This window comes from Salvelinus fontinalis, chromosome 13 (genome assembly GCF_029448725.1).
Source record: "Salvelinus fontinalis isolate EN_2023a chromosome 13, ASM2944872v1, whole genome shotgun sequence".
NCBI lineage: Eukaryota > Metazoa > Chordata > Actinopteri > Salmoniformes > Salmonidae > Salvelinus > Salvelinus fontinalis.
The window spans coordinates 6,970,718-6,993,274 of record NC_074677.1 but is presented as its reverse complement, the minus strand read 5'-3'; the positions used below and the strand labels follow the sequence as shown (position 1 = coordinate 6,993,274).

The following is a 22,557-nucleotide window of genomic DNA, read 5'->3' as shown; positions in this document are numbered from 1 at the left end:
ATCCCCGAGCTGACAAGGTGGAAATCTGTCGTTCTGCCCCTGAACAAGGCAGTTAACCCACTGATCCTAGACCGTTATTGAAAATAAGAATTTGTTCTTAATAAATAAAAGGTAACATTTTTATTTATTTTTTTACTTACTACTAAATGAGATATTTCTGTATTTCATTTTCAAAAAATGTATAAAACATGTTTTCAGCTTCATTATGAGGTATTGTGTGTAGATGGGTGAGATATATTTAGTTAATTTAATCCATTTTGAATTCAGGCTGTAACACAACAAACTGTGGAATAAGTCAAGGTGTACTAATACTTGAAGGCACTGTAAATCATTGGCCAAAACGACCAGATTACAAATTACAGCACATATTGTACGAAGGGTTTGTTTGCTCATCTATTAAAATAACAGTTACTGTACATTACCACATTACGCATTCACAGCTTCTGCAGTCTGCCGTCGTGTTGTTTAACTGACTGGACTTTTGGGTAGGCTACATACAAACAAAATAACTGCTCTCAGTGCCAGAGACGAGGCACAGGACAATACCAAGCCACAGTTATTCTCAACTGAATCCCAAAAAAATCTGTGTATCAAGGAGTTTATTTTAAACACAGTTCTTTTGGTGACTGACAACCTTTACAGAGTCCCCCCCCCAACCCCCAATCCCCGTTGGGCACAACCTTTTCAATCACACAAACAAGACCTGTATCTGATGGGCACATGTGAGTGGGGGGGGGGGGGGGGGGGGGCACATTCAGATTGAGGATGCCTCTGGTTTCTCTCTGCCTTGGAAGAATGGAACTCTTTGTCCTCTGGACCACGGCGACAGGTCTATTTGGGGTTAGTGAAGATACTGTACATGGGGGATGTTTGTGATCTGTCGACAGGGGTTTGGACTAGAACATTTGTGGTTGCTGTTTAGGGGTTTCAGGCTGGGGTTCTGTAAAGCACGTTGTAACATCGGCTGTTGTAAAAAAAAAAAAAAAAAGGGCTTTGTAAATACATTTGATTGATTGATTGATAGAATGACAAGTTGAGAGGGAAAGGGTTGGATGATGGGATGGACGTGTGTGCCTTAATAGCCCTTAATAGTGCCTTAATAGCCCTCTCCGACATTCAGCATCCCTCCACCTCCACAATCCCTCCTCTACCTCTTTAAGTAAAGAGAAAGTAGTGAGGACTAACAAGCAATAAAATACTGTCTGTGTCTAGGGGGATAAAAACAAAATGTCTAGCATTAGAGCATATGTATTCTGTATGGTCGCTCTGGAAGGAGCTTTCTGTCACGTTGAGGCTTTTAATTCCTAAACGACGGGAAAGGCGGAGAGAAAAGGGGGAGCAGCGGGGGGGGGGGGGGGGGGGGGGGGGGGTGAAGGTATGCAGGTGAATGTAGAGATGGAGATCTCTACAGGTGAATGAGTTTACCGGACACCTGCATATCTGTCTGTTTGGGAAAACCCCCACAGACTGAGAATGAATGTTTTTGAATCGACAATACAGGAGGCTGTTCCAGGCCTTGTAGATTAGGGTGTCTACTGTCTGGAGTGCCGTAAACTTTCCCTGTCTCCGAGAGTTGTCCTTTGCGGTGTGTATGTGTGTGTGCATTTGTTTGTGTGTGTGTGTGTGTGTGTGTGTGTGTGTGTGTGTGTGCATTCGTGTGTGTGTGTGATTACTCAGGCCAAGGATAGCCCCCACCCCCCAAAATATCCAGAACTAGTCAATTAGAAAAGGATTAGAGATCCATCAGACCGCCTGACCGACCAACTAGACCAGGAGGCTAACAGGAAACTGAGAAGTCCGTCCAATCCACACAGGTTTGAACCTCCAGATAAAGAGAGCAAGAACACTTGATCTTAGAATTGGCACCTACAGGGTACACCGGGGGGGGGGTAGTACAGTAAGTCGGAGGCAGAAACCTGTGTTTGTAATTGAATGCAAAGAGTGCGGATATTTACACACTTGTTATTGCTCATGCCAACCTGACGTAGCATCGCCGATTGCCCAACGAACCAGAAAGACAAACTCATTAAAAAAAAAAAACGCATGTCAGTAGTTTATTCAATCGGAACACATTCTCCATATCACGTAGAACATTTTCAAGCATTACAACCAAACAAATTGAAACCGTTCAATACTTTTGAACATACCTCATTTCAAGAGTAAACATATTTTGAATTGGTCCGAAAGAACTTAGCTAATGTAATCCATTTCCTCTTTTTTTTGGGGGGGGGGGGGGGGGTTGGTTTTCTTTCTGATAGATGTCGATATATATATATATATATATATATATAGTATTTATTTAAGCTTTATTTAACCAGGAAAAGCCCATGGAGACCCAAAGTCTCTTTTTTCAAGGGAGACCTGGCCAAGGCATAAACAATCATTATATATAAACGTTTAAACACCAAGCTGTATATAAATAACATCAACAGTGTGTCCTTATATATCTATATATCTATCTCATTACACATACAGTACACAAATACGTGTACAAATGACACGGTATAGAAATGTATTATAACATTGGTGCGTTAAGAAACAATGGAACATGTATATAATGAATATTCCTAGTTCAATCTGTACATCAGTCTTATCTTGATGCTATTGTGGTAATATTTCACAGTAGGTAACATTCAGTGCGTTCAAGACCATGTGATATAAGCCGTGAACACAAGTCACGTGTTCTCAAAAGGGACGGTTCAATTGGCCGAGCCGGTGGAGAAGTATACAGTTTCTGAAGTGCCTAGGGTGGCTAGGTAGAACGTGTGTACAGTCTCTATGGTTCTCTATGAGAGAGAGAGACAACATGCAGATCCATGCTAAACAGTTGATGTGGATAATTGGTCATAAAACTATAATGACATTGGTCAAATAAGTATCAATCAATCTGTCAATCAATCAATCAATTAGTCTATCTATTTATCAATCAATTAGTTGGTTATTTTAAATATTGCTGTGTCCACTCCCTATTTCAGCTTCTGGTTTTCTTCTGTGTGTTCAGAATCGCCCCTGTCAATCGCCTCATGACCTGTTCTCAGAGCAGTTTTTGGAGGGAGCCGGAAAGCTCATCACTCCAGCACCGCATCATCATCTTCCTCCACCTCCTCTTCCTCCTGGTGGAGCTCATGTGTGACTGGGGGGGGGGGGGGGGGTTTGGGAGTTGGGACAGGGACAGGGACAGTCCAGCCTCTAAACACTTTAACACTCACTATGGTGCGTTGTGTTCCTCATGGGTCAGCCTGTGTCCTTTAGTTACCCCTGGGCCCTGGGTGAGTGATTCACGTGTTGCTATGGGGACCTCCGTCCTCCTTAGATAATGTTGCCCCGGGGCCCGTGGTGGGTGGCAATAGAAAGCCCACCTGACTGGTGACGGTGGTTGCGATAATGGAAGTTCATGGACTTGGCAATGCAGAGGGAAAGATCAGGTCATGGCATCTCTCTTCCTCTCCTCGGTTTTAATCTGGAGACTGGAAAGTATTTATGACTGTAAGCTATTAATAGCGACTAGCCACCATCCACACGTTCCATTCAAGAACATGATCACTTGCCAGTCCAGTGCCAACCAGGTCATGGATGTATAGGCCTCTGTGTTTAGCCTATAGCAGCAGCCCGACCACCTGAACACAGAGAAAAGTGTCCTCACATTTTGTATTGTAACTTTAGACTTAGGACTCTAAATTGACCCGACATTGAACAGGGAGGGATGTTGAACTTCTGAACTCGTGAAACTTGAGAGCTCTAATACTAGAGTTTGAGAAGGAATGAATCCCTATAGGTCATTGTAAAGGGGTCTGGGGCATGTTGGTTTTCAAAGCTGAGACTTGTCAAAGGTCAAGGGGCATGGATGTTGGTTGATTGGTACTGTATAGTTTAGTTTGTTGATTTGGTGGTTGGTTCTGAGAACTCGTGGTGTTCATGCTGGTGGTGGTGGTGGTGCGGCTCGCTCGCATCGGAACGCCTTCCTCTAGTTGGGCTGTGACAGTCCCGTCGCCATGGCGACGGAAGCCACGAGGAGCGCGACGCTGGCCAGTACCACTGCGCCTCCGGACCGGTACACTACGCGGCGGTTCAGGGGCTGCACCGGCCGGAAGGTATCCACCATGTCCTTGCCATCCTTAAACTGGAGTTCTGAAAACTTAAGCAGCTGGAAGACAGAACCAACAGGCAGACACGCAAAGGTCACGGGAGACACAGCTGATACAAATAGTAACAATAAATAGCATCATATCAAACCAACAGTGTATCTACTGGTAGAGTTTGTTCAACTACTCAAATAACCAAACACTGTTCTGAATGATACGGTTCTCCACCACATAACTGTTCTGAATGATACGGTTCTCCACCATATAACTGTTCTGAATGATACGGTTCTGCACCACATAACTGTTCTGAATGCTACGGTTCTCCACCGTATAACTGTTCTGAATGATACGGTTCTCCACCACATAACTGTTCTGAATGCTACGGTTCTCCACCATATAACTGTTCTGAATGATACGGTTCTCCACCACATAACTGTTCTGAATGATACGGTTCTCCACCGTATAACTGTTCTGAATGCTACGGTTCTCCACCATATAACTGTTCTGAATGATACGGTTCTCCACCGTATAACTGTTCTGAATGATACGGTTCTCCACCGTATAACTGTTCTGAATGATACGGTTCTCCACCATATAACTGTTCTGAATGATACGGTTCTCCACCACATAACTGTTCTGAATGATACGGTTCTCCACCGTATAACTGTTCTGAATGATACGGTTCTCCACCGTATAACTGTTCTGAATGATACGGTTCTCCACCATATAACTGTTCTGAATGATACGGTTCTCCACCACATAACTGTTCTGAATGCTACGGTTCTCCACCGTATAACTGTTCTGAATGATACGGTTCTCCACCACATAACTGTTCTGAATGATACGGTTCTCCACTATATCACTGTTCTGAATGATACGGTTCTCCACCATATAACTGTTCTGAATGATACGGTTCTCCACCACATCACTGTTCTGAATGCTACGGTTCTCCACCACATAACTGTTCTGAATGATACGGTTCTCCACCGCATAACTGTTCTGAATGATACGGTTCTCCACCGCATAACTGTTCTGAATGATACGGTTCTCCACCGCATAACTGTTCTGAATGATACGGTTCTCCACCACATAACTGTTCTGAATGATACGGTTCTCCACCGTATAACTGTTCTGAATGTTACGGTTCTCCACCACATAACTGTTCTGAATGCTACGGTTCTCCACCGTATAACTGTTCTGAATGATACGGTTCTCCACCACATAACTGTTCTGAATGATACGGTTCTCCACCGTATAACTGTTCTGAATGATACGGTTCTCCACCGTATAACTGTTCTGAATGATACGGTTCTCCACCATATCACTGTTCTGAATGATACGGTTCTCCACCATATAACTGTTCTGAATGATACGGTTCTGCACCACATAACTGTTCTGAATGATACGGTTCTCCACCACATAACTGTTCTGAAAGCCACGGTTCTCCACCACATAACTGTTCTGAAAGCCACGGTTCTCCACCACATAACTGTTCTGAATGCTACGGTTCTCCACCACATAACTGTTCTGAATGATACGGTTCTCCACCACATAACTGTTCTGAATGATACGGTTCTCCACCACATAACTGTTCTGAATGATACGGTTCTCCACCATATAACTGTTCTGAATGATACGGTTCTCCACCATATAACTGTTCTGAAAGCTACGGTTCTCCACCACATAACTGTTCTGAATGATACGGTTCTCCACCATATAACCGTTCTGAAAGCCACGGCTCTCCACCGTATCACTGTTATGCTTTCAGAGTGTTTCCTAATGTACCAACAAGACGTTGGGTTAAACAGCTGCTGTACCTGGTTTTTGCTGAGAGGAATGGGCTTCTCAAACACGGTCCAGACCACAGACTCGGTGCAGTTGGGGGTGGTGAGGGAGCCTTTGTAACGGTAGTAGTTGGTCAGGTTCTGCTGGGGAGGAATCAGCTGCTCCAGAGACACAGCACTCAGAGTGGCTTGAGCATCTGCAACAGCACAGCGTACAATCAGAAACATTGAGCCCTGAAACAAATGGAGACAAATTGTATCTGCTACACAGAACTTATATTAATCTTAGCAAAACATTGGTGTTGGTACATGCTAACAGACAAGACATGGGAGAAACATAGAGCATTGAAACAAATTGTATCTGCGATGCACAAGTTACATACAAAAGGGTACATTAATCTTGGCATGAATTCATGAAAATATTTGGCATCTGGAGGCAGATAGGACAAGACACAGAGGAAAGCATTGAAGACATTAGTGAAGACATCAAATCTCAGTCTCTCTTGTTGCATGTCAATTAAATGAAACTAAGGATGAACAGTATCTGCTATACAGGAGCATACACAGAACGTATCATGTACATTATTACATGTACAAAGATGTGAGATGGTTTCCAGCTTCGTAAATCAAATTTATGATACATGCCACATCTTTAGCAAGATGGATCTGTATAACTCATACATTAGTTGTGAAATATACTCACCAGTCGTCCTGATGCTCTGGAGAGATCTAACATTAGCTATAAAATATACTCACGAGTCGTCCTGATGCTCTGGAGAGCTTTTACAATGGGGTCATATTTTCGGTTTTCACTGAGAGATTCCTGACAACGGCACAAAATAAGAATCATGACTCGAGTATACAGTGCCTTCAGAGAGTATTCACACCCCTTGACCTTTTCCACACTTTGTTGAGTTACAGCCTGCATTTCAAATGGATTTACATTTAGATGTTGTGTCATTGGCCTATGCATAATACCCCATAATGTCAAAGTGGAATTAAGTTTTTCTATTTATTTGAATTAATAATTTAAAAAACGACAAGCTGGAAGGTCTTGAGTCAATAGGTATTCAACCCCTTTGTTATGACAAGCCTAAATAGGTTCAGGAGTAAACATTTGCTTAACATGTCACATTACAAGTTGCATGGACTCACTCTGTGAGCAATAATAGTGTTTAACATGATTTTTTTAAGGACTACCTCAGCTCTGTACCCCACACATACAGATAATTGTAAGGTCCCTCAGTGAATTTCAAACACAGATTCAACCACAAAGACCAGAGAGGTTTCCAATGCCTTGCAAAGAAGGGCACCAATTGGTAAATGGGTAAAAAATAATATTTAAAAAAAGCAGACATTGAATATCCCCTTTGAGCATGGTGAAGTTATATTTACATTTAGGATGGTGTATCAATACACCTAGTCACTACAAAGATACAGGTGTACTTCCGAACTCTGTTGCCAGAGAGGAAGGAAACCGCTCAGGGATTTCACCATGAGGCCAATGGTGACTTTGGAATAGTTACAGAGTTTAATGGCTGTGATAGGAGAAAATTGAGGATGGATCAACAACATTGTAGTAAGTATTTGAGATTGAGAAGTAACCTATTTAACAGAGTGAAAATAGGTAAGCCTGTACAGAATACAAATACTCCAAAACATGCATCCTGTTTGGAACAAGGCACTAAAGTGATACTGTAAAGATTGTGCCAAAGCAATTGACTTTTTGTCCTGAAGACAAAGTGTTATGTTTGTGTCAAATCCAATAAAACACATTACGGAGTACCATTCTCCATATTTCAAGTATAGCGGAGGCTGCATCATGTTATGGGTATGCTTGTAATCGTTAAGGACTGGGGAGTTTTGCAGGATAAAAAAGAAATAGAATAAAGTTAAGCACAGACAAAACTCTATCCAAAACCTATGTCAAGACCTGAAAATGGTAGTCTAGCAATGATCAACAACCAATGTGACAGAGCTTGAAGAATTTTGAAAAGAATAATGGGCAAATGTTGAACAATCCAGGTGTGGAAAGCTCTTAGATATTTAACCAGAAAGACTCACAGCTGTAGTCGCTGCCAAAGGTCCTTCTACAAAGTATTGAGTCAGGGGTGAATACTTATGTAAATGAGATATTTATGTATTTCATTTTCAATAAATTTGGCTAACTTTTCTAAAAAATATGATTTCACTTTGTCATTATGGGGTATTGTGATGTCATTATGGGGTATTTTGATGTCATTATGGGGTATTGTGTGTAGATGGGTGAGAAAAACAACAACTATATTTAATCCATTTAGAATTCAGGCTGTAACACAACAAAACGTAGAATACGTCAAGGGGTGTGAATACTTCCTGAATGCACTGTATATATATATACACATAAATACACGTCAATATACAAACACACAGTATATCACATACAAGACAAATACAGGGTGCTATGATGTCATTTCATTTACAAGTGTTGCCACGGATATGTGTATTCAAAAGTCAAAAGAGTGACTTGCTATATGGAGAAAAAAAAACATTCAAACATATTGAAATGTTAACCTCGTAGAAAAATCCCAGGACTGCAACTCCGGATGGATCTTTCAAGGCATCTCCCAAGTTTGAGTGCTGCTGTTTCATGTGAACAATATGCAGCTGTAGAAAAGTAAATAGAAAGTCCTTAACATCACTATGAGACTTTGTAGCATTTTAAAAAACCTTCCTCTGGACTCCGTTTCAGCTCATTTTCAATTGGACTGTGGTCCTCTGTTATGGATTGACACGGATAAGAACATTTAAAAGAAACAAAACATTTAAAAAAGTGTGTTTGTGTGCGTCGAAATCAAAATCAAACTTTATTGGTCACACACACACACACACACACACACACACACACACACACACACGGTTAGCAGATGCTATTGCGAGTGTAGTGAAATGATTGTGCTTCTAGTTCCGACAACGCAGCAATATCTAACAAGTAATCTAGCAATTCCACAACAACTTCCTAATAGACACAAATCTAAGTAAGGAATGGAATAAGAATATAAACATATAAATATATGGATGAGTAATGACAGAGCGGCATAGGCAAGATGCAATAGATGGTATAGAGTACAGCATATTGCATCTTGCCTATGCCGCTCAGTGTCAGTGTCAGTGTCAGTGTGTGTGTCAGTGTCAGTGTGTGTGTGTGTATGTGTGTGTGTGTGTGTGTGTGTGTGTGTGTGTGTGTGTGTGTGTGTGTGTGTGTGTGTGTCAGACAGTGGCTGTCCTACATAACATTACCTCCATGGGGTACTGCTCTCCGTCGATGGTGTGTTCTGACCCCGGCCCCCCTTTCTTGCCCCAGTGCAGGTGGAACTGCACCGCCTTATAGGGCATCTCCAGGTCTCCACCAATCACATAGGCATCGTGAGGCACGCTCACCTGAACTGGAGGGGATAACACAGTGGAAATTAGATTAACAAAAATATAGATGTTATATAGATCTTTCTAGATGTTTGTTGCTAGGAAACGACATGCTTCTGGGAGGGAAGTGGTGGGTTATTGGGATCAACAACAACATGTTTTGTCTTTGAATGTAAATCATTTCAATAAATAAAAGCATCTTCACATAGTTTAGATAAAGTTTAGGTAGGCATGAGGAAAGACTGTTCAGGGGCATTAATGAAACATACCAGTGTCCATTGTTTTGATCGGGCCTTAATGAAACATACCAGAGTGTCCATTGTTTTTGATCGGGCCTTAATGAAACATACCAGAGTGTCCATTGTTTTTGATCGGGCATTAATGAAACATACCAGAGTGTCCATTGTTTTTGATCGGGCATTAATGAAACATACCAGAGTGTCCATTGTTTTGATCGTGCATTAATGAAACATACCAGAGTGTCCATTGTTTTTGATCGGGCATTAATGAAACATACCAGAGTGTCCATTGTTTTTGATCGGGCCTTAATGAAACATACCAGAGTGTCCATTGTTTTGATCGTGCATTAATGAAACATACCAGAGTGTCCATTGTTTTTGATCGGGCCTTAATGAAACATACCAGAGTGTCCATTGTTTTGATCGGGCATTAATGAAACATACCAGAGTGTCCATTGTTTTGATCGTGCATTAATGAAACATACCAGAGTGTCCATTGTTTTTGATCGGGCATTAATGAAACATACCAGAGTGTCCATTGTTTTTGATCGGGCCTTAATGAAACATACCAGAGTGTCCATTGTTTTGATCGTGCATTAATGAAACATACCAGAGTGTCCATTGTTTTTGATCGAGCCTTGGAAGGAATCCTGGTACTGTTTGAATTGGAAAGGTGTGAGGCGCTTGTCTGGTACGGTCTTCCTGTGGACGATGTTGATGGGGGATTGGTTCTCGCCAGCACAGACTCTGTTGACATGTTCCCACTTCTCTGGTCCTGTAGAACAGTGAGGATAAAAATACACATCATCCTGGTGACAGCAAGACACACACCAGGAATGTTCTAGTTCATTATATCTGTCTGAGTAAAACTGTTTTTGAGGAGTGGGTAAGTGTTTCATTGGGAGGGAGGGAGCGAAGGAGGGGGTGAGGGAGGGAGGGAGGGAGGGAGGGAGGCTAGGGAGGGAGGGAGGGACAGGTTTGGACGGATGGACAGGTGGGAAAGGAAGTGGATTTATTGCTATAACTGTCATGTCCCTGCTTAAATAACTTGAACTTGTGACATGACAAACATGAACTAAAGGATGCAGTCAGTGTCATCACTGTGTTGTGTGGACAGATTTAACATGACATTTCTTGTTTCATCACTGTGTTGTGTGGACAGATTTAACATGACATTTCTTGTTTCATCACTGTGTTGTGTGGACAGATTTAACATGACATTTCTTGTTTCATCACTGTGTTGTGTGGACAGATTTAACATGACATTTCTTGTTTCATCACTGTGTTGTGTGGACAGATTTAACATGACATTTCTTGTTTCATCACTGTGTTGTGTGGACAGATTTAACATGTCATTTCTTGTTTCATCACTGTGTTGTGTGGACAGATTTAACATGTCATTTCTTGTTTCATCACTGTGTTGTGTGGACAGATTTAACATGACATTTCTTGTTTCATCACTGTGTTGTGTGGACAGATTTAACATGACATTTCTTGTTTCATCACTGTGTTGTGTGGACAGATTTAACATGACATTTCTTGTTTCATCACTGTGTTGTGTGGACAGATTTAACATGTCATTTCTTGTTTCATCACTGTGTTGTGTGGACAGATTTAACATGACATTTCTTGTTTCATCACTGTGTTGTGTGGACAGATTTAACATGACATTTCTTGTTTCATCACTGTGTTGTGTGGACAGATTTAACATGACATTTCTTGTTTCATCACTGTGTTGTGTGGACAGATTTAACATGACATTTCTTGTTTCATCACTGTGTTGTGTGGACAGATTTAACATGACATTTCTTGTTTCATCACTGTGTTGTGTGGACAGATTTAACATGACATTTCTTGTTTCATCACTGTGTTGTGTGGACAGATTTAACATGTCATTTCTTGTTTCATCACTGTGTTGTGTGGACAGATTTAACATGACATTTCTTGTTTCATCACTGTGTTGTGTGGACAGATTTAACATGACATTTCTTGTTTCATCACTGTGTTGTGTGGACAGATTTAACATGACATTTCTTGTTTCATCACTGTGTTGTGTGGACAGATTTAACATGACATTTCTTGTTTCATCACTGTGTTGTGTGGACAGATTTAACATTACATTTCTTGTTCATTACTGTGTTTCAAACTCACCATTACAAGGGGTGTCACAGGTATGTTGGGACTGGTAGCACCAATCTGAAACAACATGACAAATATCAGTAAGCCATACATGATCAGAATACATTCTAATCCTATGGCAGCCCCATACATTCTAATCCTATGGCCCCATACATTCTAATGCTATGGCTGCCCCATACATTCTAATCCTATGGCCCCATACATTCTAATGCTATGGCTGCCCCATACATTCTAATACTATGGCTGCCCCATACATTCTAATCCTATGGCTGCCCCATACATTCTAATACTATGGCTGCCCCATACATTCTAATATTATGGCTGCTCCATACATTCTAATCCTATGACGGCCCCATACATTCTAATCCTATGGTGGCCCCATACATTCTAATCCTATGGCGGCCCCATACATTCTAATGCTATGGCGGCCCCATGCATTCTAATCCTATGGCGGCCCCATACATTCTAATCCTATGGCGGCCCCATACATTCTAATCCTATGGCGGTCCCATACATTCTAATGCTATGGCGGCCCCATACATTCTAATCCTATGGCGGCCCCAGACATTCTAATCCTATGGCGGCCCCATACATTCTAATACTATGGCTGCCCCATACATTCTAATCCTATGGCCCCATACATTCTAATACTATGGCTGCCCCATACATTCTAATCCTATGGCCCCATACATTCTAATCCTATGGCCCCATACATTCTAATCCTATGACGGCCCCATACATTCGAATCCTATGGCGGCCCCATACATTCTAATCCTATGGCGGCCCCATACATTCTAATCCTATGGCGGCCCCATACAGTCTAATACTATGCCTGCCCCATACATTCTAATCCTATGGCCCCATACATTCTAATCCTATGGCCCCATACATTCTAATCCTATGACGGCCCCATACATTCTAATCCTATGACGGCCCCATACATTCTAATCCTATGACGGCCCCATACATTCTAATCCTATGGCGGCCCCATACATTCTAATACTATGACGGCCCCATACATTCTAATTCTATGGCTGCCCCATACATTCTAATCCTATGACGGCCCCATACATTCTAATTCTATGGCTGCCCCATACATTCTAATCCTATGACGGCCCCATACATTCTAATTTTATGGCCCAATATATTCTAATTCTATGGCCCCACACACTCCATTTATACATCTCTTTCTGGACAGAGGCAGTTATCACTTGCGTAAACAATGTTTATACACTCATCATATTGTTAACCCTCACAGTTAACAACATTCTGCACTGCAGTCTATTTAGCTAACTCAGAGGAGGGAGGAAGATGGATGTTACAAACAGCAGTTATTCTGGAGAATGACCAGAAACCACATCCGCAAGATTTCAAAGATATTTATCAAATCTGCCGATTATCAATAGTTCGTTTATTTTCGCTTTTCCGCAAACAATGAATTGTTCAAGTTTTGCTGAAAGTCAACTGTTATTGCCGGTCATACAAATGGCCCTAATACACAGGAATTGTGTTTTCTATTGTTCAAGTACACAAAGGCACACTAACAAGTTTACGTGCTATTAGAATAAATACAGAAAAAAAAACAATATTTAACATCAAAGGACCACTTTTCACGCTTGTTTTGAAAGTTTATTAATATTTCACAATGGACTTGCATGTTTCCATCTAGCTCTTGCTCTGAGACAAATATCTACTGCTGTCTCGCAGATCGAATATTTATGGAAAATGAAAAAAACTGAATATAAATTGTTATTAGTACTGGACTGGAAGAGTTTGTCCTCCCGGAGCTGAAGGAAGTGCTGTGAATTGGGTACAAATTCCTGGTTTCTTTCTTTGCCACCGTTGGTTGGTAAGCACATTTCCTTCTGTACTGGTGTGATCACGGCTATAAATACAGTTTAAAAAAAAGCCCAAATAAACTCTGCAGGGGGTTTAGACTTGGAAGGTCACAGAGTGTACCCATATGGTGCCATTATTAATATATTGTTTTCAATAAATAAATAACCTTCAAGCTGATCAAAAAAAAGAGACAGCACCATACAGGGAGGAAGAAAAAATGAGCAGGAGCACTTTGGGTACTCCAAAACAACCACAGGTGCTCTGATATGAGAATAGTACTAAAAAATGAAAAATTCTAACCACAAATAGGTGCTAAGTGACATAAAAAAAATCCAAGTTCTGGCACTGTTGTGGGTTTGCACCTTTTGGGGTCCCCCCCCCACACACACACCGTTTGCAGTAGAAGATTTCAGTGGCAGAATTGTCTGAAATGTGTTATAAAATTGCAGCATTTAGTTTGCACACAATTGCAAAATGTCTACAATTGCATAAAACTCGCTTTAAAACTAGCATTTTCTTTACAACACCATGGCAAAATGTATAGAATTGCAAATCAAATGTGTATTTTAAGGTTATTTTCCTGCAATTCTACACATTTTGCAATTGCGTGCAAACAAAATGCTGTAACTTTATAACACATTTCAGACAATTCTACTAATTTTGCCATGAGGCAGAGATTTTTTTTGTTGTTGCAGTTTTACAGCTAATTTCCTGAAATTCTATCCATTTTGCCATGGGGTGGTGATATATTTTTGCCGTTTTAAAGCTCATTTGTTGCAATTCTACACATTTTGCCATGACTTATGCCATGTTAATATGATATCTGAGTGAGAATGACTAACACAAACAATAGAGGCCCCATGGAGGTCAGGGCCCTGGGCACTTACCCTGTGAGCCCGGTCAGTATTCGGCCATGATTACTACAAGTCCAGATAGCTAGCTAGACTAACTAGGCTAACTACTAATCTAAACATTGTTAGCTGACTAGGCTAACTACCAATCTAAACATTGTTAGCTGACTAGGCTAACTACCGATCTAAACATTGTTAGCTGACTAGGCTAACTACCGATCTAAACATTGTTAGCTGACTAGGCTAACTACCGATTTAAACATTGTTAGCTGACTAGACTAACTACCCATCTAAACATTGTTAGCTGACTAGGCTAACTACCGATCTAAACATTGTTAGCTGACTAGGCTAACTACCAATCTAAACATTGTTAGCTGACTAGGCTAACTACCGATCTAAACATTGTTAGCTAACATGGCTAATTGATTGACTGTTAGTGACTGACGTAACAATAGATACACTTCTAAATTACACCTGGTGTATTGTATTATTCTTACTCTCAATAGTAAGTTAAGACCCCGACTGAGTTCCTAAAATAGTTGCCGGGGGCCCTAAGCGACCGCTTATGTCACGTATGCCTGGAGTCGGACCAGGGTTTGCAAGTTGAAAAGTCTTTCAATGTGTGGGCTAAGTCATTCACCAACGCCTATCGGCTAATGCCTTCATTGGCCAAGTAGCCTCCCCTTCTACCCTGGCCTACATAATCCCTACCCCAACTTCCACCTGTAGAATTAGTTCTAGGAGTTAAACTTCCTAGATGACTTCATGTCCGTTACCAAGTGCACTAGCAGCACCATCAGAACCGTTATCTTTCACTATTGTCCAACAAAAAAATGATAAATATCCTCTAAAAGGCATTTGTAAACCATTCATGAGTGAAATAGTGTATTTTAAAAGGCCTTTGTAAACCATGCATGAGTGGAATAGTGTATTTTAAAAGGCATTTGTAAAACCATTCATGAGTGGAATAGTGCATTTTAAATGGCATTTGTAAACCATTCATAGGTGGAATACTGTATTTTAAAAGGGCTTTGTAAACCATGCATGAGTGGAATAGTGTATTTTAAATGGCATTTGTAAACCGTTCATGAGTGGAATAGTGTATTTTAAAAGGCATTTGTAAAAACATTCATGAGTGGAATAGTGCATTTTAAAAGGCATTTGTAAACCATGCATGAGTGGAATAGTGTATTTTAAATGGCATTTGTAAAACCATTCATGAGTGGAATAGTGTATTTTAAATGGCATTTGTAAAACCATTCATGAGTGGAATAGTGTATTTTAAATGGCATTTGTAAAACCATTCATGAGTGGAATAGTGTATTTTAAATGGCATTTGTAAAACCATTCATGAGTGGAATAGTGTATTTTAAATGGCATTTGTAAAACCATTCATGAGTGGAATAGTGTATTTTAAATGGCATTTGTAAAACCATTCATGAGTGGAATAGTGTATTTTAAATGGCATTTGTAAAACCATTCATGAGTGGAATAGTGTATTTTAAATGGCATTTGTAAACCATTCATGAGTGGAATAGTGTATTTTAAAAGGCATTTGTATACTGATTTCCTCAGAGGAATAGTGTATTTTAAAAGGCATTTGTATACTGATTTCCTCAGAGGAATAGGTATGGAGTGTACTAAGTCTTTCATGAACGCATTTTAAAAACGTACACAGTCCTTAATGTCAATCAATTATCCTACAAAACAAAGCCTGCTTCTGTTAATTGGCATCTAATCAGATTTCCGTGCTCACAATTCCTGTGTGACCAATAGCTGATCTGCTGATAGGCAGATATCGACGCTACTTTGATCTTTATACCAATGCAGGGCAAAGTAACATTGAACAATGGGTTCTTAAATGGTGTTGAGCTGAGTGCGCACTCCCAGGGAAGCGAGGTTTTGAGCAGCCAAGAAATAGGAAACTGTCAAAGAGAAACAAAAGGCAACGAAAGAACAAATAAATAAGTCTGTCTGCACATTTGCAGACATCGTTAGGATATTAGGACGTGTTAAACAAAGACAGCGAGAGAGCGATCTGAGATGTGTCATGGTGCTCTCCACACGTATCTCGATCTGTAGGCCTATAGGTTGTATAGGGAACTTACTCTAGACTAGATATAGACTTAATTACACAACCTGGTCTCAGAGCATTTTGTATTATTCTGTACGTAAATCTGCCACACTCCATTTGTATGATATGTTATGTTTTGTATGGTATGTATTCATTTCTGCCACACTCCATTTTGTATGATATGTTATGTTTTGTATGGTATGTATTTATCACCCATTTCATACGGTATGTTACAAATTACAATTTGTATTATTTGTTACAAATTACAATTCGTATTATATATTACGAATTCGTAAAATGTACAATATGTTACCAATTTGCAAACGTATAATATGTTACAAATTTACAAAACGTGTGATATGTTATGAATTCTAGCTAGGTGGGGTAGGTTAGCTAACATTAACTAGCTGGCTAATATTAGCTAGGCTAGGGGTTAAGGTTAGGATTAAGTTTACAGTATGTGTTAGGTTAAAGGGTTAAGGTTAGGGGAAAGGTTAGCTAACATGCTAAGTAGTGGCAAATTAGCTAAAAGGTAGTAAGTAGTTGAAAAGTTGCTAACTATCTAAACTGATAACGTTGTTTGTTATGAGATTCGAACTCGTTGCTAGATGTTTGTGTTATACACCTACCCCGACAAACCACCCTACATATCATACTAATTTGAACATCTCAGTTTTACATTTACTATGTTACGTCTAGTCTATGAGACCAGGCTGAATTACAAGGGGATATGAAATAACCATAATAATCAACGATTTACAGATGATATAGCAAATGGGACTATGGTGGTTGGCATGAGATCAATGTGTCTTTTGGGATGCAAAGGGAACAATTCCCCCTATAATTTTTATTGGTCAGTTAAGAACCAATTATTATTTACAATGACGGCCTACAGCGGCCAAACCCGGACGACGCTGGGCCAATTGTGCGCCGCCCTATGGGACTCCCAATCACGGTCGGTTGTGATACAGCCTGGATTCGAACCAGGGTGTCTGTAATGACTCCTCTAGCACTGAGATGCAGTGCCTTAGCAGCTACGCCACTCGTGAGCCCCAAAGAGCAGGAGCAGACGGTGCACGAGTGTTTAAACCAACCAGTTCAACCATCTGCATTTTCCCACTTGAGAAAATATTTTTTATATAATGTGATGTAGCTATATTGGCATATGGGGATTTTTGTGTGGACTCAAATAGTGAAAGCTCAAGGTCAAAGGCATCTTCTTATCAGATGCAAAAGCAACGTAGCATGATGTTATCATTTACTTATGTGGCTGCTATCTTCATCCAAATAGTATGGTATCCAATTTCGTTCTCAGTGGGGACAGCACGCTGTTCTCGACATCCGCAGAGCAGGCAGCCTAATGCAGCCTATAGTTCGTGAGCGCGTTACCCATTTCAGGACTGGGGAAAGCCAACAGATAATGTATTTTTTGTCAATTAAACCGCTAGACCTACCTGTATGAGATCTGAGTTCTCGTGTGTTTTTCCCCGAAAACGTTTGTAGAGATTTACCGTTTCTCCGCAGCTTGTTGTTGGAGCTCGTGCTGCGTCTCGTTGCGGCAAGCACGCAAGTCTCTCTCATTGGCTCGTGCTGAACTCCGTATTGGGTGCAGGTGCACGTGGAAGAATGAATGGGGATTGTGTGATATAACGGAGCTGTTTTCAAAAGCCGATTCTGAAAACGATATGATGGGCTTCTCTGTTCGTTTTCTTTTAATAGTTGCCCAGCATAATCTACCGGTCATCATGTTAACACCTAAAAACCGACACCTTTGGCACATTGATTTGTTGACAGACAGCGACACTTTAGTTTCACTGTATGTCGTTGAACTTTACTGTGCCACAGTGCTTTCCTGGTGAGGGGAAGGAGAACTGTAGATCTGCCTGCCAGCAATGCGTGGGAAATCTCCATGATGGACATGGCAGGTGTTGAATAGCATTTACGCGCGCGTTTGGGGTGATGAGATGCGGCGCGGGACGGAAGCATCTCTCATGTTTGAGGCTAGTTGTGATCATAAGGTAGTAAGTACCCTAATACGTTTTTATTTATTTATATCAAGTTAGCCTGAGAAGTGTTTTCAATTTCATAGATGCTCAAATACAACATTGGATGATATCTAAGAGGCGGCTCGCGGACACTGGATTGTTTAAAGCCAAACGAAAGGTAATTTCAACTTCAAAGAACTAATACCAAAAATATAACAACTACAACTGACTTCAACCAGTTGTTTTTAATGTGTTATTGGTCTACTTGTAATATTTTAATAAACCTATGCTTGAAAGCTGATCAAATACGATATAAATATATTTGTTGTCGTTTAATAAAAAAAAAAACTGTAAACCCTTAATTACAACATCAACAATATAAATGTAAAACAGTAGTCTGTCTTTCAAAGGGGAACAATGATCAGGTACATCATGAATAAATAGGCTACTCATAGGATGATCAGAGGATGTGATGTGATCTCACTAAGCTGATGTGATCTTTATTAATATGTAGCCAGGACACTATTAGTTAACCTCAAAGCTTTGAATGGTAGGAAATTAGTACGTTGTCGCCTGTTTACTTACATTGGATAAGTTAGGCTACAAATTATTTTTACATACATATTTATAGACCTAGTCTTTTTTTTTTACTATACAATAAGTAAATTCCTACTTATCAAAAAAAAAGTGTTTCCCCTTATTTATGAAAAATAGATTCACAAATCTGATTTATTTTACGAATGTAATAGTTTATACAGAGATTACACCTTTCCTTCCAAGTTCAGAATACAATCAATTAAAATCGACTCACCTGCACCGGTGCAGATTTTTAAAAAGGATGCCAGAAAAATGGGTAGGATAAGCTGCTGCATTTTGGAGAGCGTCTCTGACAGGTTCGAGCGGCGCAGGGCAACACAATGAGTTATTTTTTCCCCCCCCAATGTGATCGCATTCTTCTTCCAAGAGGGTCTTATACTTATCTATCATCCTACTCAACAGGAAAGAAACAACCCACGCCTAGCCCCTCCCCCCTCGGATATTACTTCTATTGAATGTCCCCAACCGACAACATCTTCTCTAATCAAATAATTGTACACGAGAAGGCGTGTTAAACGACTGCCACTTAACGAACACCGTGCAGGTAGAGATATCTGACAATATAAAGTGACAACTGACCACCTCTGATTTTACTTCAAGCAGCATATCACAAACAATACAACTTTATTGTCCATATGTTTACAGCGAACAACAGAAATGGTCAACCCCCCCAGCACACATAACAGGTGAGTCAAGCACAGGGTCTAGCTGCAGTACAGCTCCCTTGCATGGAGAGCATGCTGTAGGGTCAAGGGCCTTGCTCGAGGACCAATGGTAGGGGAATGTCTTGAGGAGGGTCAAGGGCCTTGCTTGAGGACCAATGGTAGGGGAATGTCTTGAGGAGGGTCAAGGGCCTTGCTCGAGGACCAATGGTAGGGGAATGTCTTGAGGATGTGAACCCAGCAGCCCTACAGTTATCAGCCCTTTTCCCGACGCCCAGGAATCGAACCAGACACCTTTTCAGCTACAGATCCAACTCTTTAACCGCTGGGGCTACCTACCACCCCAAATATATATCCTGTATATTTGTCCGACCCCCAATGCAGTTCCCCTGGTCATGACCCTGACTTTAAATATCCTAGTGGATACGGTGGAAACCTCAGAAAAGATGATAGAAAATTGATAAACATCCAGCAGGCCAGTGTGTGTGTGTGTGTGTGTGTGTGTGTGTGTGTGTGTGTGTGTGTGTCCATGGTTGAGAGGTATTCCCCATCTGAAATGAGCATGGTACTGGGTTACAGGTTGCTATTCTATAACCTGCCTGTAACCCAGTAACATGCTCTTTCCAGAGGGGGAACACCTCTCAAACACGGACACACACACACACACACACACACACACACACACACACACACACACACACACACACACACACACACACACGGACACACACGGACACACACACACAATATGCCCGACCCAAGCTGTGCTGCTCCGATAGTTGCGGCTGAAAAAGACCTGAATTGGAATTGGTAAGCAGGTCAGCCCAGTACAGCTAGGCTAGGTTGGGCTGGGCTAGGCTAGGTTGGGCTAGGCTAGGTTGGGCTCGGCTAGGTTGGGCTCGGCTAAGTTGGGCTCGGCTAAGTTGGGCTCGGCTAAGTTGGGCTCGGCTAGTTTGCGCTCGGCTAGGTTGGGCTCGGCTAGGTTGGGCTAGGCTAGTTTGCGCTAGGCTAGGTTGGGCTCGGCTAGGTTGGGCTAGGCTAGTTTGCGCTAGGCTAGGTTGGGCTCGGCTAGGTTGGGCTCGGCTAGGTTGGGCTAGGTTGGGCTAGGCTAGGTTGGGCTCGGCTAGGTAGGGCTAGGCTAGGTTGGGCTAGGCTAGGTTGGGCTAGGTTGAGCCAGGCTAGGTTGGGCTAGGCTAGGTTGGGCTTGGCTAGGTTGGGCTCAGTACTGTGACATTCTTTTTATCGTTATCATATTCAACCCCTCTTCAAATATACTGAATGGTACTGGAAAGGTTGTTATATCACCATCACAATAGTTATTATTGTTTTATACCAATAATGTTAAAATAACATTTATGCATATGAACAGCTAATATTATTGACCTGTAAAAACTCTCATTCATTTGCGTGACTTTGTATTGTACAAGAGTCTACCTGTCACAACACCGCATATAGATCTGTTTCCATGTTACTGTCCCCCTCTAAACCACTAGGGTTTCCATGCTACTGTCCCCCTCTAAACCACTAGGGTTTCCATGCTACTGTCCCCCTCTAAACCACTAGGGTTTCCATGCTACTGTCCCCCTCTAAACCACTAGGGTTTCCATGCTACTGTCCCCCTCTAAACCACTAGGGTTTCCATGCTACTGTCCCCCTCTAAACCACTAGGGTTTCCATGCTACTGTCCCCCTCTAAACCACTAGGGTTTCCATGATACTGTCCCCCTCTAAACCACTAGGGTTTCCATGTTACTGTCCCCCTCTGTACCACTAGGGTTTCCATGCTACTGTCCCCCTCTAAACCACTAGGGTTTCCATGCTACTGTCCCCCTCTGTACCACTAGGGTTTCCATGCTACTGTCCCCCTCTAAACCACTAGGGTTTCCATGCTACTGTCCCCCTCTAAACCACTAGGGTTTCCATGCTACTGTCCCCCTCTGTACCACTAGGGTTTCCATGCTACTGTCCCCCTCTGTACCACTAGGGTTTCCATGCTACTGTCCCTCTCTAAACCACTAGGGTTTCCATGCTACTGTCCCCCTCTAAACCACTAGGGTTTCCATGCTACTGTCCCCCTCTGTACCACTAGGGTTTCCATGCTACTGTCCCCCTCTAAACCACTAGGGTTTCCATGCTACTGTCCCCCTCTAAACCACTAGGGTTTCCATGATACTGTCCCCCTCTGTACCACTAGGGTTTCCATGCTACTGTCCCCCTCTGTACCACTAGGGTTTCCATGCTACTGTCCCCCTCTAAACCACTAGGGTTTCCATGCTACTGTCCACCTCTGTACCACTAGGGTTTCCATGCTACTGTCCCCCTCTAAACCACTAGGGTTTCCATGCTACTGTCCCCCTCTAAACCACTAGGGTTTCCATGCTACTGTCCCCCTCTGTACCACTAGGGTTTCCATGCTACTGTCCCCCTCTAAACCACTAGGGTTTCCATGATACTGTCCCCCTCTAAACCACTAGGGTTTCCATGTTACTGTCCCCCTCTGTACCACTAGGGTTTCCATGATACTGTCCCCCTCTGTACCACTAGGGTTTCCATGCTACTGTCCCCCTCTAAACCACTAGGGTTTCCATGCTACTGTCCCCCTCTGTACCACTAGGGTTTCCATGATACTGTCCCCCTATAAACCACTAGGGTTTCCATGATGCTGTCCCCCTCTAAACCACTAGGGTTTCCATGTTACTGTCCCCCTCTGTACCACTAGGGTTTCCATGATACTGTCCCCCTCTGTACCACTAGGGTTTCCATGCTACTGTCCCCCTCTAAACCACTAGGGTTTCCATGCTAGTGTCCACCTCTGTACCACTAGGGTTTCCATGCTAGTGTCCCCCTCTAAACCACTAGGGTTTCCATGCTAGTGTCCCCCTCTAAACCACTAGGGTTTCCATG

General features: G+C 41.8%; 1 protein-coding gene across 3 annotated transcripts; it reads right to left on the bottom strand.

The window, feature by feature from the left end:
• Positions 1–2,026: 2,026 nt before the first annotated feature.
• Positions 2,027–19,387, bottom strand: LOC129867998 (carbonic anhydrase 4-like). 3 transcript variants are annotated; one of them, XM_055941549.1, is made up of 8 exons: positions 19,207–19,387; positions 11,659–11,703; positions 10,118–10,282; positions 9,146–9,291; positions 8,420–8,512; positions 6,623–6,689; positions 5,900–6,063; positions 2,027–4,144 (listed from the first exon to the last, which is right to left on the bottom strand). In XM_055941549.1, the coding sequence occupies exons 1-8, from the start codon at positions 19,265–19,267 to the stop codon at positions 3,965–3,967; spliced, it is 921 nt and encodes a 306-aa protein (XP_055797524.1). In that variant the 5' UTR covers positions 19,268–19,387; the 3' UTR covers positions 2,027–3,964. The 3 variants fall into 3 exon arrangements, with proteins under 3 accessions (XP_055797524.1, XP_055797522.1, XP_055797523.1); XM_055941547.1 differs by lacking the exon at positions 19,207–19,387 and adding an exon at positions 17,865–18,042; XM_055941548.1 differs by lacking the exon at positions 19,207–19,387 and adding an exon at positions 17,922–18,042.
• Between the last annotated feature and the right edge of the window lie 3,170 nt (positions 19,388–22,557).

Excerpts from the sequence above, each read along its gene's own strand:
- LOC129867998 (XM_055941547.1), bottom strand. The coding sequence starts at position 17,991 with ATGAGAGAGACTTGCGTGCTTGCCGCAACGAGACGCAGCACGAGCTCC. Across the intron at positions 11,704-17,864 it reads AGAACTCAGATCTCATACAG|ATTGGTGCTACCAGTCCCAA; the intron begins GTAGGTCTAGCG and ends ATGTTGTTTCAG. Across the intron at positions 10,283-11,658 it reads CTGTGACACCCCTTGTAATG|GACCAGAGAAGTGGGAACAT; the intron begins GTGAGTTTGAAA and ends ACTGTTCTACAG.